The 18,370-nt window shown below is 34.8% G+C and overlaps 1 protein-coding gene across 1 annotated transcript in view; it reads right to left on the bottom strand.

Moving 5' to 3' along the window:
• LOC145691840 (latrophilin-like protein LAT-2) overlaps positions 1-18,370 on the bottom strand; it is a 324,510-nt gene that overhangs the window by 283,203 nt on the left and 22,937 nt on the right. Inside the window, exon 2 of the mRNA XM_081767156.1 lies at positions 16,119-16,351. Coding sequence (XP_081623282.1) covers positions 16,119-16,351 — 233 coding nt within the window. The remainder of the gene's footprint in view (positions 1-16,118; positions 16,352-18,370) is intronic.

Genomic DNA, 18,370 nt, shown 5'->3' with positions numbered 1-18,370 from the left:
GAACAGATGTACTTGTTAAAATTGACTTAGCCATCCCTGTTAAAATTGACAGTCTCAACCATTTTTTTAAGGACACAAAAGAGATACAGCAAAAAATCCAAGCCAAGCTCGTTTAGACTAAGGATCCGCAGAAAATTAATCCTGTCCGTCATCAAAGAACCTTTATAACTTAACACGATAATGTTTGTCTCTGCCTAGCAAGTTATCGGTCAAGTAGCTGCACTCAGACGTTTATATACTGAATATTTAGGGTAGATACTGTTGCAGATTAATGAATAGGGCAGATATCCAAATACACTAATGACGCCTGTCTTCATTTGGCACTACCTTCCGCTGTCTATTGCTAGCAGTAATAATTTTATTGTCCAATGTCGTTCCACTCTGTTGCAATATCACAAAGAATAGGAAACAATATCAAAGGAAGTTTCAAACATTACTCTACAGATGACTGAGATGTTTATATTGTATTTGTTTTATAGTAAATCTCCCTACATACAGACTTATTATTTGCCAAGAAATTGTAATTCTGGCATTTTGTTGGACCTATTAGGAAGTAGATAAGCTAAATAGTTTCCCATATACTCCATTATAAAATTTGCATTTCTTTTTACACTTTACCGAGGTATTCGGGAGGCAGAACACGTGGTTATTAGGTTTCGTTCAACCCGAGAGAGTAAAAGCAACCGGTGGTCCTAAATCATCAAGTCCAATATCCTGATCATTTCTAGACCGCCGGTCGCTTTACGAGCGGAAGTTCCCTCCGTACATCCCCCTCCCAATTTACTGAAGCTAAAAAATGAGCGTTTCTACTAAGGGCCATATCTCCGAAACTAATCAAGATATTAATTAATTTCTTTTCCCCGTTTTATCTGTAAGATATTCTTTATAATTTTGTCTAGTCATGCTTTGGATACACCCAACGGTTTTTCGGAAAATTTAACATAAACATTAAAAACTGCCATATTTTGTCCTTAATATTTTCTGTTTTGTTCTGTATCTCCCCAATGAGTTGAGGTATGGAGAAGACATCCCTAATGAAATTTGTAGAGCATTAAAGTATATTTCCAACGGTACCAACATCGTACAACGATATGTTGTATCATTGTCATTTCCTTGTATTAAGCTTGTAACTTTTTGGGCGATACTTGATTTTTATATGCACTAGCTAGCCAGTTATCCTGATAGAAGAAGAAGAAGATATTAAATTATGATTTTGTGTTTTGAATGCTGTCATAGCTACCTTTAATGTATGTAATGGAATGTTTTGGTAACTAGGACGACGACTTACTTGTTTATTATAAAAACGTAAGTTATAATGTTTTAAGTTGTCCCTTGTTAAAGATCTGAACTTTCTAAAAAAGACATATTGTGCGATAGTGAGTTATTTATTTTGGTTTATTCATAGTGGCTCAATAATATGGTTAAGGATCAGGAGGTGTTATGTTGTTACATATAAAATGGTGCCGAAACGCCAGGAATTGTGATTTCGATTAGAGGCATAGTATAACGATTTCACCATTGCGCCCAACGTGAAGTGGACTAAAATATTGCGAAGTGGACTAAAATAAATAGAAACATCAAAATGAGTGTTGCAGGAAATGAAGTTAATGTAAATGATGAAGATAGGAAAGCTGGAATGAATGCATCTGGAAGTATAGTGGAACTTATAAAACAGCAATTCAAAGAGTTACAACAAATTCTTAAGAGAAACCAAGAAATAAAACAGCAATTCAATCAGCTACAACAACAAATCGACAACAAATTGAAACTGGTGAATCAACAAAGGTTTACGGAAGTACAGGATACGGTGGAAGTCATTGAAACCGTTATTAATTAACATAATAATCACCTTAAAGAGTCACAGGAAGATTTGCCAATTACTGAAGAAACTTCATCATCAGTCAGCAGGAATGCGTTAAATAAACCTGAACCTTCTACAGATACTACAGAAAATACATGTACATGAGTGAAATTAACTGAGTTTTTGCAAAAACATACTGCCGTATTGGTTGGATCAGAGTATCCTAACTTTTCTTTTCGTTCGAATGTTTTTGATTGCTTTACTGATGCTGTGTGTAACGAAGATTTTGGTATGTATCAATGTGCGGAAAGTTATGATCATTTTCGTCTTGGGAACGCTATTGACTGTCTGTATTCCCAGTATATTCAACATGATATTAATCCTGTGGTTCATGTAGCAGGAAGAAAATTGATTCCAGTATTCGTGAAATTCAGAAAGAAAAAGTATGTTCCCACCAATGTTTGCAGTGGTTGGCCGATTGAGTAGAATCTGTTGAATTGTTCATTCAACGAAAAGACCAAAATGATAGTAGTGAACAATCGAAGGGTGCTTTTACCGAATGCGGTGCAGTGCTTTGACTTTAATCATCTAAGCATGACATTGCAAGATTTTGAAAATCCATCAATGGTGCAATACAGTACTAACCTGAACCAAACTAACCTAAATCGAAACCAAATTCGATACATTCATGAGAAATTAAATTGTGATAACAATGTAAAAGGTGATGTTAAATCCACGTGTACCGGTAATGTAACCAAACCTAACTACAGAGATGGAAGTCAAAATGATCGACGAAGAGAAATTGGATTGACAGAAAGAGAAAGAAGTCAGACAGAAATTATCCGCCTAACAACAATGCGGCTACTTCTAAAAAGCAGAACAGAGATACATCGGATGCCCCGGAATCTTCGTGGAATAGAAACCGTGGTAGGACAAATTACCGTGAATCTTGTAGAAAGAACAAATACAGTTCGGTTAGAAGGCACGACATTTCGTCACCAGTAAAACAAATCAGAACTGAACCTAATTTTACCGGTAATGTAAACGAACCAAATCCTAATGGCAATAGTAATAGTAATTGTGTAACCGAACCTAATCTTAGTAGTAATAGCAATAGCAATCGCACTACACGTAGAAAGCATGTAATTATTAGATCTGATTTTTCTCGAAGTGAATTTCGTAGAAATTCCATAGATGGCACAAATTCTCAAAGTAAGAAACTAAGAACTGTAGAATTAAAGAACGCGGAAAACTGTATTACGATTTATGGTTTTCAATGCAATTTGAATGAATTTGTTGGTCATGTAACTTAAGCTAAAATTCCGGTGTCCGAGAAAATCGTATCGAATTGATTGTTTGCTTTATTCCGCTTTAAATATCTTTATGATTTTGTTTGTTATTTGTATTTCATTTGAATTCTATAAAGATGATTCAATGAATTAACGAATGGAACAATTCGTACATTTATGATCTTAATAAGAAGTTGATTAGTATGTTATGTTCTGATTATTATTGATATATCAATCTTAATCTATATTTTGTTTAACTATTTCTTATATCCGATCCTTTTACGTTCAAAGAACAAACCTATGAATAACTTATTAAATACATCTTTGTCAAACTCTTCTTCACCACGCCCAAATATACAACTTAGTTTTGTTAATAAACTTTTAATGGCCTAGAACGCATTATGAATAATTTATAAACTGGACTTTTGACGTGCCCTATCGACGTTATGATGTATAAGAGTATAGTTAATTATGAAATTAAAAATAAATATAATATTGATATTGATGTAAAAATAAGTATAATGTATATGAATTATAATGTGAAATATAATTTACATATACGAGGGGCGTCTGAAAATGTAAATGCTTAATATGTAAAAGCCAACGGCCCAGGATTCTTTTTCTTCTAATTGGTAGCCCAAATAAAAGAAAAGTCCGTATGCTCATTGCGCCATATACAACGATATATTGTATCATTATCATTTCCTTGTATTAAGCTCGTAAATTTTAGGGCGATACTTGATTTTTATATGCACTAGCTAGCTAGCTATCTTGATAGAAGAAGAAGAAGACATTAAATTATGATTTTGTGTTTTTGAACGTTGTCATAGCTACCTTTAATGTATGTAATGGAATGTTTTGGTAACTAGGACGACGACTTACTTGTTCATTATAGAAACGTAAGTTATAATATTTTAAGTTGTCCCTTGTTAAAGATCTGAACTTTCTAATAAACGACATATTGTGCGATAGTGAGTTATTTATTTTGGTTTAATCATATTGGCTCAATAATATCGTTAAGGATCAGGAGGTTGTTTGGTGCTATAATTGTCAGGTTTACTTCAAGAAGTAGCCGTACAGCGAGATAAATTTGAAGGCAAGTGCGCTTTGATTCGAATGCCGGTGCTCCGAATGACACCACTGAATTTCAGCTCACGTCAGTCAATAAAGGTTTTGTTTCCGTGATAAAAGCTGATTTTTTCCCCAATATTTGAAGAACAGTGCTCACCCTTCTCCCTTCAGCTCTCCTGCACTGTCATGATCATTTCTAGATATCCGGTCACTTGGTACGACCCTGCGTTAAGGATCACAAAATTTTGAGATAAGTAGAGATGTCTTTTTATAGTGTTAAGATCTATTTACAGTTGATATTCAAGATGGTTCCGATTTTTCAACTCTGTGTGCGGTACTTCCGCCGGTCGTTGAAAATAATTCCTTATCTCTTTAACAAAAATGTCTATCTTACATAATGAAAATGCAGAAAATATAAATAATGTAAGAACATATGTGCCGAAGAATTTGTGGTAAATCTCTACACCGATTCACAAAAACCTTCGATCAGTGCTGTCTGTGCTGATTTGGTTGCTCACAAGAAAGCAGACCATCTTCCACCAGTGAAAGATGCTCTAATGCTCCACATCAAGCTATCACACCTTCAAACATACATTTGGCGGCACGCCAGCGACTGGAATATTGACTTCCTTCAACTCGACTATTTTAGTTGGCAAACTACGAATGGAAAATTGGTGACCAAATTGACCACTCAGGAATCTATGCCTAAAGGATTAAAGTCTTGTACATGTAGATATATGTGCAAATAAACAATTGCAAGTATGTGTGAGCTTCAGTAGAGTGAATTAGAACTTGTAGCTGCAATTGTAACAAGTGTTAAAATTCACTTATAAACACTTCTGTACCAGAAAAGGATTCATCTGATGAAGATTCAAAAGACTAAAAAATACGTAATTTTGCAAATATTTTCCGAAGATTTGGTATGATAATGTAGAATATTATTATAGTTTTACTTGTTTCCAGTAATTAGTAAGTATTTAATGAAGTTCGATGTAATATTCTCACAAATTACATACAAATATAGTTGTAAAGGGACCATTGAGAAAATACAGGCTCATTCTTGACTTTAGAAATACTCTTCAGGTGTATAATGATGTTATTAATCACACTGCATATCACCTGTAAAGGTGTTTACCCTCACTTAAGACATCTTTACATATGTTCTTACATTATTTATATTTTCTGCATTTTCATTATGGTAAGATAAACATTTTTGTTAACGAGATATGAAATTATTTTCAACGACTGGTCGAAGTGCCGCACAGAAATAGAATTGAAAAATCGGAACCATCCTGAATATCAACCGTAAATCGATTTTAACACTACAAAAGACATCTCTATTTAACTAAAAATTTTTGATCCTTAACGCAGGGTCGTATCAAGTGACCGGATATCTAGAAATGATCATGACAGTGCAGGAGAGCTGAAGGGAGAAGGGTGAGCACTGTTCTTCAAATATTGGGGAAAAAATCAGCTTTTATCACGGAAACAAAACCTTTATTGACTGACGTGAGCTGAAACTCAGTGGTGCCATTCGGAGCACCGGCATTTGAATCAAAGCGCACTTGCCTTCAAATTTACCTCGCTGTACGGGCACTTCTTGAAGTAAACCTGACAATTATAACACCAAACAACCTCCTGATCCTTAACGATATTATTGAGCCAATATGATTAAACCAAAATAAATAACTCACTATTGCACAATATGTCGTTTATTAGAAAGTTCAGACCTTTAACAAGGGTCAACTTAAAATATTATAACTTACGTTTCTATAATAAACAAGTAAGTCGTCGTCCTAGTTACCAAAACATTCCATTACATACATTAAAGGTAGCTATGACAGCATTCAAAACACAAAATCATAATTTAATGTCTTCTTCTTCTTCTATCAGGATAGCTAGCTAGCTAGTGAATATAAAAATCAAGTATCGCCCAAAAAGTTACAAGCTTAATACAATGAAATGATAATGATACAACATGTCGTTGTACAATATTGGTACAGTTGGAAATATACTTTAATGCTCTACAAATTTCATTAGGGAAGTTTTCTCCATACCTCAACTCATTGGGGAGATATAGAACAAAAAAATATTAAGGACAAAATATGGCAGTTTTTAATGTTTATGTTAAATTTTCCGAAAAACCGTTGGGTGTATCCAAAGCATGAATAGACAAAATTATAAAGAATATCTTACAGATAAAACGGGGAAAAGAAATTAATTAATATCTTGATTAGTTTCGGAGATATGATCCTTTATTAGAAACGCTCATTTTTTAGCTTCAGTAAAGTGGGAGGGGAATGTACGGGGGGAACTTCCGCTCGTATCAAGAGACTGACGGTCCAGAAATGATCAGGATAGTGGACTTGATGATTTAGGACCACCGGTTGCTTTTATTCTCTCGGGTTGAACCAACTCCTTATTTTGGCGACTTTTCCAGATTCTGCTTCCAGACTAAGGTGCGTTTTCCAATCCAGAAATTTATACTTTTTTTATGAAGGAGTTGCCTGAAACCTAAATGACTGCAACCAATTTTTGAATTGATTCCTAACTTCGTTTTCTGCCAAGAAAAAATGAATTTATTTTTTGTCTATTGTTTTATAAACCTAAATATCAGTATTGTAATATGTGATTTTATCAAATGGCTTTACTTTGTCAAAGTATGATTCATTAAGAAATTACTGTAAATATCGATAACTTTTTGTATATTAAAGATTTGTTTATTTTATATTGTACTCTCTTTAGATTTTTGCAATGATCTTATTTGTAATCAAATCGTTAACATTATAGACGAGGTGTTTATACATTCCTTCTATCATTTTCTTTATTCTCAATCTTTATAGTAATGTTGGTTTTATGTTGATGACACTATGTTTCTAGTACAACACTAGAAGTACATTATCTACGCCGAAAATACACTCAAAATTTTCATTGAACTCAATTTGCCGTGAGAACGGGCTAGCAAATGGAAGTAATAAATAAGATACATAAAATAGATTGCGGTTCGACAGAGCTACAAGGAGAAGATATTTATTAAAATACTTCATTGTGCTTTTAACTTTATAATTTTAGACAAGTATTGATTGTAAAAGGTATTCAACTATCGCTAGAGACAAATGGTTAGAAATTGGTAACTTTGAACATAGAAGCAAGATTATAGCTAACAGCTAAACTACGCTTCTGCTGTTCAAACACTTTGTGAAAATGACTGGATTTTCCAATAAAATAGTTAATTTGCAAATACTTAGTAGGATGCCTGTTATCAACTTTTATTAACTCTTTTTTTTATTCAATATTCAATTTTTGTTGCACTAAATTTACACAACACTACAAGCGCATTTCACACTTCACTCGTTCAGCGTAGATCTGAAACTGTAAATGTCAAAGATAACCCTTCTCCCATAGTATGGTGTGGGGTAATCTGATTGGTTACCTACATACTTCTTGTGTTATCGCTAGGCCGACATTGTTGTCGGTTTGAATGACATGATATGAACTCATCCTACAAGCAGACCTTCCTACAATTACTACGTAGGTCGAACCATCTCCCACTGTTTTAAGTTTATCTTTTTAATTATTTGTTTCTTCTTCTTTTGGGGGCCGCGGTGACTCAGTAGTAGGGTGCTCACAACTGTGAGTGGAATCTCTGGTTTGTCCCCAGCTGGAGACTTGTGGTGGACAAACACCGTGTTCCTCGATTTTGTTGTTTCTTTCCACTTTCTTCATTTCACTATTTCATTCCTCATCATCTCTGTTTCCGTTAGCCTTTGTGCATACTTGTGGAACGCTAAACTAGAATTTGAATGTTTCTTCTTCTTTTCCTTCAGTGGTTTAGTTAGAAATCTGAACTGAAGATAAGACATTAAATTCCTACAAAATGGGCCTTCCTATGAAACATGCGTGAACGAATGCGTAATAATTAATTATCAAAATAGATGCAGTATTTTATATCTGTATTAGATAAAAACCTTAATTGCACTTTACGTAGTGAAAACTCCATTAAAATATCAAATACTTTAAAAAGAAGTAAGCCTTTTGTTTATGTCACGGCTCGCTTTCGTCAGTTGACAGCTGACAGTTAATGCTAGTAGATGTGTAGAAAAGTGTAGAATTCATGCAATCAGTTATATAGTACTGAGCCGTAAGCTGAGAGAAATTTCGCCTAAATTGCATTAGATTTTATAATTTTATTTCGATAAAGGCACAGCATTTGTGCAGACTCGTGACTAAATTTGTATTGTTTATGGGTAAGATACTTTATCAAAAGCAACAGTCAAGAGATGGTTGTTTTGGAAATTTCTATATCCAAGACGTTCCTTGCAGTGGGCAACGACTCACAGAACGTGTTGATGATATTTTTGCCAAAGTCATCAAAACCAGAATTGTAAGTTGTCATGACATCGCCAATGACGTAAACATTCATCACTAAAGGACGTTATCTTTAATCATTTGGAGAAAACTTGCTACAAAAGAGTTCTTAACCCTTTGATTATGTGCAACCCGCATTACTTAATTGATTATTTGGTTCTCCATATCTTAGGATATTTTTTCATCACTCATTGCAGGAATTTTTATTTTTTTAAAAAAATAATAAAATTAATTATAACAAATTCAGTGATGGTTTGTGGTGTACAAAAAAATCAGTTTGTGGTAAAGATCATCATGTGCGTGGGTTTTCTCGGGGTACTCCCATTTCCTCCACATTCTCATTCCACCAATTCTGTAATTTTCATATGCCTTATTTATCATCTTCTTTAGCCTAAAGAACATAATCATGCGATATTAAATTAACGATTTCATTTCTCTTTTTAAATTAGCTTATTCAATTAGTGAAAATCGCATCGCAATACGAGATCTGTTCAAAAAGAAAGCGAGTTTCCAACCGGCAGAGGGGGCACGCTGTGGCACCTACCGACAACAAATTGACACTTGCCTCATTTCGCTATGACCGTTAGTCGCCGAGCTAGAACCGCTCAACTGGACACATGCACAAACTATTCGTCTGATTAATGATACGGTAACAACTAAAGAACTTCAAGAGCAACGTGTGTTTATGTGAAAGTTCGCTACAAACTTATCATAACACTTACAGAGACATTTTAATTACTTTCAAATTCATTCAGGGTCTCCTCGTTCAATAAAAAGTACGCTTAATTCAAAGATGAAGGTGATACTGGTTCTGTTTTTTGATTGGAGAAAGCATTGTCCCTCATGAATTTGTATCACGTGATCAGATGGTAAAAAAAAAAACAATTGTACCAGGACCTTTCAGCGGATTGAGGGATGTTATGCGCAGGAAGTGGCCCGAGTTGTAAAAAAACTGGATGTTGCACGGTCCCAATGCGCCTACTCAAGCTTCGCTCCTTATTCACAAATTTGGCAAAATATCAGACTCCCGATGTGCCTCATAAACCTTATTCTTCGGACCTATCCCATCAGACTTTTTCCTGTTTCCAAACTAAAACGACGTTGTAAGGGTGTCGTTTCCAAGCCACTGAGGAGATTTATAACAATGCTACAAGAGATCTGCGAGTCATCTCTGCAACTATATTCAAGGATTCTTTCCAAAAATGGTAGAAATTATGTTAATGGTGAAGTGCTAGTAGAAGGGACTGCTTTGAGGAAGACAGTGCTTAAAATGTTGTACAATGAGTAATAAAGATGTCATAGCAAAAGTTCGGTTTCTTTTTTAACACATCTCGTATGATCAACTGTGTTCGAAAAAATTGCAAACATAGGTACATACAAACATACATACATACATACAAATCAACTGTAAACCTCTTTTTTTTTATTTTTGCTATTATTATACTTGAAGTCTGTTAAAAACGGTTGAAAATTTTAGAAGGTCTATTGAATGTCAGGCAAATGTTATTAATGACAAACATCCAGGCAATAAATAAAATGAAGATTTTGTTGATCATGTAAGAAGAGTTAAATCAAAATATAACTTAAGAAGATAACGAATTTCTTTAAGTAAGAAAGATTAAGGCTGTTTGGATCGTTCTAATTTTCTATAATTCAATTGTTTCGTGTTCCTTTGGACTTCGAATTGAAAAAGACTCCACTGAATTTGTACTTTAATTACAACGACAAATTGTACGCTCTTTCCTATATAGCCTTGGAGTTGGAAAGAGATGTTGAATTTCGTCAGTAATTAGTTAAATCACTAGTTTGTCTCTTAACACAAACAACAAAAAGTTTCAATATGCAAAGAAGTTAGATGTGAAATTGTTGTGCCTTTTGAACATAGAGAGAAATATAGAAATAATCACAATCCACATTAAGTTAAATATGCGGAATAATGTCAAATTGTCGAAATTGTCCCCCGTCCCTTTCTTTACATTCTGTTTATTGAAAAGACGCAATTTTATCCTACGTTCTTTACTCAATAAAATGTCGCGAATTTTTAAGAGTTAAAAAACAGTTAACTTGCCTCTTCCATAATATTTAAATATTAGAATTTAAATACTGCAACAACTGCAAAGTTGAAGCGGTTGACGCAATACAGTGCAATAAGAACAGAAGTGACCTTTCCGCAGGAACAAAGTGGTTAAAGTGCCGTAGAACAATAAAGTTACTGTCAGCTGCCCACATTTTTGCGGTTACTTGGTCATCTCACCACTTAAAACAAAAAAAAAAAAAAAAAGACAAAAAAAAATAACTTTTCATGGATCGAATTCCTAAAAAGCAAAAAAAAAGAAAAAAGAAAAGAAAAAAGAAAGAAAGAAAGAAAAAACTATGAAACAAGTTCCACCATTTGACTCTCTTTATACCTTTTAGAAATATGAAACTAAATTGTTTAAAAAAAAAGTTCTCACTGATAACTATGTCAGCTTACCAGGATTTTCTCCTAACATACACTTTGGTTGAATCTGTTCGTTGAACTTTGTCTTTTGCAGTGTTGTGACTGGGATTTTTTTCACGGAAGCAAATTTTGATTCCAGCACCCCCTCCCTATTTCCATGAGCTGAGTGGTATGGAATTTTCAGATCTAGATTCTTTCCTTTCATTTTCTCTTTTTAAAAAAAGCATAAATAAACATCTCCCATAGATAAACTTTTTTAAAAAGATGGAAGTCCATTTTTAAGTTACAAGTGCTTTCTTTAAATTCATAGTGAAATACGTAATTATGTAATATTGTTAATTTTAACAAAATGTCCAGCGAACAAGCATATATAGTTTGTTTCTCCAACTGAAGTGCAAGTCTTATTAAAGTATGCCGCCTTCTATGTATGGTGGCTCGTGTCATAAATAAATCATCGTCTACGGCAGCTTGTAGAAAACTCCCACGGTAGTTAAATGCCCCACCAGAAAGATCATTTCAAACAATTGACAGTTGTTTGTCAAATCCACGTGGAATCTTAATTGCCTCAGTTCCAAATGCGCTCCTTTCAGTTAGAGTCTTTCTATTCCAAGTGTGCCCCTGTTAGCGCTGCTGTCGATGTGTGTTTACCGTACTCCCTCTAAAGAGGAAGGACAAATTGCTGTGGCTGAGATCCTTCAGTAGTTGGATATGGACAGCGTCGCTATAATGAATTATTTCACGGTGTTCGGTGTGGACTGTCTTGTTACCCTTCTAAGTAGTCTACGATCTTCACTCGTCAAGACTAAACGACTGAATGACAAATTGAGGCCATCTACTTCTTTCCTCTAAGCAAAGGGAAGGTTTCCTCCGTAAGAAAGTGACGGGGATGGGGCCGAAGTATATTTCACATATTTTTCGAGGGCACATTTGAAATAGAAAGGTTCTAGTGATTAGCAAAATGTGGAACCTAGAAGGCCATAGTATTGGGAATGGTAAGAAAGAACAGACACAGTGGGTGCTAAAACATAGCAATCCCGCAAATGATCAAAAAAGGGATGGAGGGAGGAAAGGATACAGTAGTAAAATTCAGTAGACTTCCTTCAAAGACATTTGCCGAAGTGCACTCCTGTTCAGTGAACACACTATAACCGGTCGATAGATATCATTAAGGTGAACAAAATGATATGGTTGAGTGCAAATTATCATGCACACTTTTCGAGAAATTTATCAACCTAAAAGTTGATATTATACGATAACCACTATCTTCTCAGATTAAACTAATGCTAAAGTACATCTCCGTCAATCTCTTTCTTATTACACTAGAAAGACAACCGTATACAATATGGTTAATATGATAAGAGTGAAAATTATGATTATTTCAAAATTTCATTTAACTATAAAATTGTACAAAGAGGTATATGAATCGATAGATACCAAACACAAGATGACATGCTTCAGAGTAAATTCTGAAAGTTGTTTTTATAATTAATTTTATAGCACTAGGAGGAATGTCATTCATTGCCAATAATACAGGGGAGTGCGAAAGAAGGTATACAGATATAAGAGTTTTTGTTCTCTTTGTTAGTAGTTATTAATTATACAATGAGTTTGTCATTATGAAGAAAGCAATAACTGTATGAAAAAATGAAATATTTTGTTTAATGTCCCTTGTTTATAACCCTTTACGCTAAGTGAGACGATGATTAAAGCGAGAGAATAATGATGGAAAAATTGGTGGAATGAAAAAGTTGGGGGAAACGGGAGTACTTCGAGAAAACATCCGTCCCGAAGTTGTATACCACAAACTTACTTGGTCGAGGATCGAACGAGGGACTTCACGCACCAGAGGTAAGCGCTTTACCACTGAGCCAGCGTTCCCCCTACCCCCAATAACTTTTTGAAATCACAATCAGAATGATAATATGAATTAAAATTAAGCACAATCTGTGATGTTTTCAAAGTGGCTTCCTTAATTTTTTTTTCATTCCTACAGTCCAGTTCCTACCATAAAGCACGCTTTGACACAGAGGCTTTCAGCCTATTGTTGTTAATTTCTTTTCACGCTTCCTTATGAAATGAGTCGTGTCGTCGTAGCGTGTGATTTCCTCGAAAATACTTTATCTTTAACAACATTCCAAAAAAGAAAATCCATTGCGGTGAGCCTGTGTGCATTAATTCTGGCCTTGTGTGGGTTTCTCCCATCTTAAGGATTATCAATCTATTATTTTTAATGAGCTCCAAATCTATGAAACCAAAATACAAATCCATCTTCGTATAAAGTTCGATTTACAATAGAAAAACTTAGATTGTAAAGGTTCGACGCAAAAATTGCATCGAACTCCAATTAGACTTAGTGCATTCAAAGGAACTAAGAAGTTTTATTAAAGATGAAGTTAAGCTTATATTCTCAAGTAAGCAATTCTGAGTATGAGACAGCAATTTTAACTGTCTCAACTTTCGAATTGATTTACCCTATTCCTCACCGAACTAAGGACGTCAACAGCTCGCACAGCTTGACGCATGGCTCATTCAGTTTCAAACTCATCTGAATGTGCATCAAGCTTACTCCTTGCTGTAAATGAAGCAAAACGAATCAACAGCTCAGCAAAAGTAAATAGAATTACGTTGAACTCGACTCAGTCTAATGGTTACAACCCAAGTCAAAATGGTTAAGATCCCTATGGAAGAAAAAGCACCTGGTTCAAATTGTACACGTTCGATATTTTGTCAAATGTAAAAGTGACGTCTTCAACAGATAAGAAGCACACTTCTAAGTGAAGTGGCCCGATGCACAACTTCACTGAGTCTAGGTATCTAAGGTGATGGCTCTCCGAAATTGGATAAACGCTATTGATATCCATTCAAAGGACTTATCTTAACAAAAACCTAGTCATTTGTTCGGGAAAAGTTGGGAAAGCTCGGCCAACATGTATCCCATCATTGCACCTCGTTTAAAAGCTGTTGTAAAATGAAAGAAAATGCAGCAAGTTTCAACTCTCTACGACAGCTTTGTGCAAAATGGCGGCGGGTTAAAATGTAAATAAAAACTTAATTGAAAAGTCCATGGTCACACCCTATAAATCGGAAACGGTGAGACAAATGTGAAAATAGGAAAGGAAGTGTTGTATTATTTTCAAAGTGCAACGATTTAAGTTAAAACGTCTTGTCCCAGGGCTCCCACAGGGTTCCAGGTGGGTCCAACTAAAATGTCTCAAATAACAAGAGGGGTAGATTAGCACATCGCTTGAAAGCTCTTGTTAAGTAAAAGTAGATGGAACAAGTCTCGACTTTCACGACAACCCTGTGCAAAATGGCGGTGGATCAAAATGTAAACAAAAGCTTAATTGAAAATCTATGGCCACCTTCAATCCAAGATGACCACTTAAAATCTATGTCATTCAGCAGTTTGGTATGCCTATCCTTTCGATATAGTTTTTCAGCTACCATCTTGGATTTAAGGTGGTCATAGATTTTGAATTAAGCTTTTCTTTACATTTTGACCCGCCGCCATTTTGCACAGGGTTGTCGCAGAGAGTCGAGACTTGCTCCACTTTCTTTCAATTTAAAGAGCTTTGAAACGATGTGTTACTTAACCCCCCTTGCCATTTGAAAATTTTGAGTTGGGCCTCGTCTAGGACCCTGCGGGGGACACTGGGGCAAAGTTTTTTAACCTAAAAAATTTGTCCTTAAAAATGATGGAATAGGCCTACTTGTTGGCCGAGTTTTCTATTTACCCAACCGTTTCCGATCAAATGATTCGCTTCAAACTATTCTGCTAGGCAATTTTTTGTAGCTTTTACATTACAAAACATGTTGTAACTCACGTCATTACGCCCGGTGGCACGTATAACTTTGGGATTCGTCTAGTTATGACATATCAAATGCAAATACAATTATGTCGTTCAGTTCTCCGCGGAACCACTGCGTGACCCTCCCTTGTTAGTCTTACAAATACACTATTGATGTTAAAGAAGCTAACGATTCTACTTTTATAAAACTTAAAACCAAATACATACCATATTTTAGTACAGTGAAACCTGTCTTTAACGGACCCTTTATTAAACGGAAAACTGCCTTAAACGGAAATATTTCACGGTCTCTTGAATTTTGGATTACAAAACATGTAAAAATCCCTTCATTAAGCGGAAACTGTGTTATGCGGACAACGGAAAGCAAAATAAACCTTTAACGGAAAATTCTGAGTTCAGAAAATGTTTAGACATTCTGTAAGAGGTAAACATATACATTACACTGTCTGCAATAAAGTGTTCGTTCTCTTAAGTCTTTCTGGACAGTGTTGACCTTCCCCAACCACTATTCATATTCACTCCTGCACAATCTGTCCTTTATCCCCGCAACTTAATCAAGAATCATACGGAAAGTCGGAAAGGGGAAGACGAGGTGGTGGAATACAGTTCGAAAAACAATGTAGAATAAAGTCGTATCAAGATGCTCTCCGAACGTCAGAAGTTTAAAGGAACTGCAACAATTTGCCTTACGAAAAAATTATTTTCATTTACTTAGTATAGTTTCTCAGGTTAAAGGATGTGCGAAAAGTCGAGCAGCCAAGCAGTAATATATACAGAAAACCCTGCTTGACTACTGGTAAAAAAATAAAGAAAACGTGTGCATATATTTTGTGTTTATTCTATTTTATTTCTTCTGTGTATTATCTCGTAGAACAAAGAAGTATTGTCATTGAACACGGTACGTACTGCAATATATTTTGCATGCTTTGTCCCCTATAAGCATGCATTTTTTAAAAGAAAAGGTCTACCTCTATTAAGCGGAAACCTGGCTTTAACGGAAATTTTGGTGAGTCCCGCTCGATTCCGCTGAACACAGGTTTCACTGTATTTTGAAAAGACTTAAAACCAAATATCTAGTATATTTTAAAACTTAAGTTTTTAAAAGAAACAAACTACTCACCTAGTTAATATGAATTAATCTACGAATGAATGATAGTAATAATTATAGAGACATAATCTTTCAAAATAAAGATAAATATCTAGATAGTTCTGCTTATAATTTACTTGTATCATTATAAAATTACCTATAAGTAGTGTCCAACAGATAATTACTAATAATCTTTCCCCATACCCATCACCTTTACTGACAATAACCAATTATAGTAAATTAATTTACTTACAACTCATCTCTTCCATAAGCCTTATGTCCTAATGATATGGAAACGGCATATACTAATAACACGATGAGAAAAGGCACTCCATAACCAGTGAAGTAGTAACGAAACATATTATTCTTCCTAACGTCAAATACATGAACCACCAGGCTATAAAGATGGTATCCTTCTATATTCATCCACATGAATGCCGAAAGGAAGAAGTAGTGGAGACACACAGCCACAGCAGAACAGAAGCCCTTTAAAGAAATCAAGACATTCTTAAGTACATCAAAAGAGGATTCATTCGTTTAACATAATGGTGTATATTAATAGATAAGGAAATTTTATGTGAACTTGATGCAAATGATATATAGCAAAATAATTGATATTATATATATATATATATATATATATATATATATATATATATATATATATATATATATATATATATATATATATATATATAGGGTGTCTCAAAAGTCCCTTACATAGGGTAACTCTGTTATTATCAAAGTTACAACAAAATGTAAGAGGGGAAACCGTCTCCAAATATGATATTTTCAATCTAAAGTGAAGGATTTTTTTTTTTTAAATCGGAAAGGGTTGTTTGGGCTGTACGGTCTTTATGTGCCCAATGTTAAATGAAAATGCAACGTTTCCATTTACCTCGACCCACAACATAAGTGAATGGAGTTACTGTTTGAAATGGGCGCTGGCCATCGACACATTAGCGTAAAAGTAACATTAGTAACTTCATACCAACGCTCTATTCTTAGCTTTAGTTACTTCAATTTAGCCAAGTAGGGAAAATCCATGTTATTTCGTGATTGACGAAAAGAAGTTTCTCATGATCTCTTAAGTAGACGTCCTTCAAATAGTCGTAAAAAGGATAATGTTGAGTGTGTACGCGATCTATTGTAGTCAGATCGTTGCATGGTCATCCTCATGATGAAGGATGCACTACACGTCAACTGCAAAAATGTTTGGTAGATTTTAAAAGATCTGGAAAAAAGGAAGATTTGTGTCGGGTCTGCTCTTCATTCTTTGAATAAAAAGGAGGAATTTCTCTTTGGTGCCCGCACACTTCGTTTTATTCCCCAAACTCAAACAGACATTTCCTATTCCCCATTTTATGATTGTTCGGGATACCCAGACATCCGTGACAACATAATTGAACCGCATTCCAGAGAATAACTTGAAAAAATCAGTTTTAGAGACATCAAGCAACGGAAAAATCTGTGTATTTGGGAAAAAGGGGTACTATTTTGAATAATCCACACCGAGGTTTGCTCCAGTAATTTCAACTTTCAAGGAACCAGCATCAGCCGTGGAACTTTCTTGTGGAATCTTGGTCGAGTGAATAAAGCTAAGTGGCATTATCAGTTATTGAAATAGCGTGTTTCTACTTAATCAACTAAATATGTAAAATAAATACTTAACCATGATATGCGTTGTATTTATTCTTCTTATTTGTTACAAGAGATATACTTGGGTCAAACTGACACTGTATTCATGTTTCGTAGTTGCGAACTATGTTTACATTTAGAGGGTTAAAGATTATATTTTAACCTTTTCGTGAGCCGCTTTCGTCTCGAAACGGTAGGAAGATGCCTGTTCTAGTTTACGTTTATGAGTCGTCTAGGGTATTGAATTTAATGCTAGTTTGCAGCATAGGTGTCGATATTCGGAGACCATCTCTTAAAGTTCGCTTGCCCCTCTATAATGTGGATCTTCTTGCTTGGATATCTGGTAATGAAACACATATACCGGAACACGTTTTAAAGTTATTCTGAAATTGGCCCCGATAATTTACAGTAACATAATTTCATTGTAACATCTACACTACTGGGACAAGGAATAATGAGTCTTGTGCCATCCTTGCACAATTGTTACATACCATGGTTTATATGCAGATAAATCGTGTATAGGTTTGTTGTTCATTTCCTTAGTAGCACAACTCGCAAGTCGTATATCATCGTTGCTGATTCACATAAAATGTTATTTCAGAACTCACAATGAAAATTTGATTTCGGAGAATAAAATACAGTCAATCAAAGCCGATGTTGTGATGATAATTGTTGCTTCAACATTCTGCACCGTTTCATCTCCTTTAGCCTAGCCAGCATAAACGTTGGACGTAAAACTGATTTTTTTACACTGTTTCATGTTCATTGTCAGTATAAAGTATTTCAGTGCGATATTCAGGGAAGGAAAGCAGAAAGCTTTTAAATTGAAAATTCGGAAGAAAAGTTAAAAAACCATAATGAACCACC

The sequence above is a fragment of the Thermobia domestica genome, chromosome 8 (assembly GCF_964235325.1).
Source record: "Thermobia domestica chromosome 8, izTheDome1.hap1.1, whole genome shotgun sequence".
Taxonomy (NCBI): Eukaryota; Metazoa; Arthropoda; class Insecta; order Zygentoma; family Lepismatidae; genus Thermobia; species Thermobia domestica.
The sequence above is the reverse complement of the archived record's forward strand: the minus strand, read 5'-3'. Positions and strand labels throughout refer to the sequence as shown.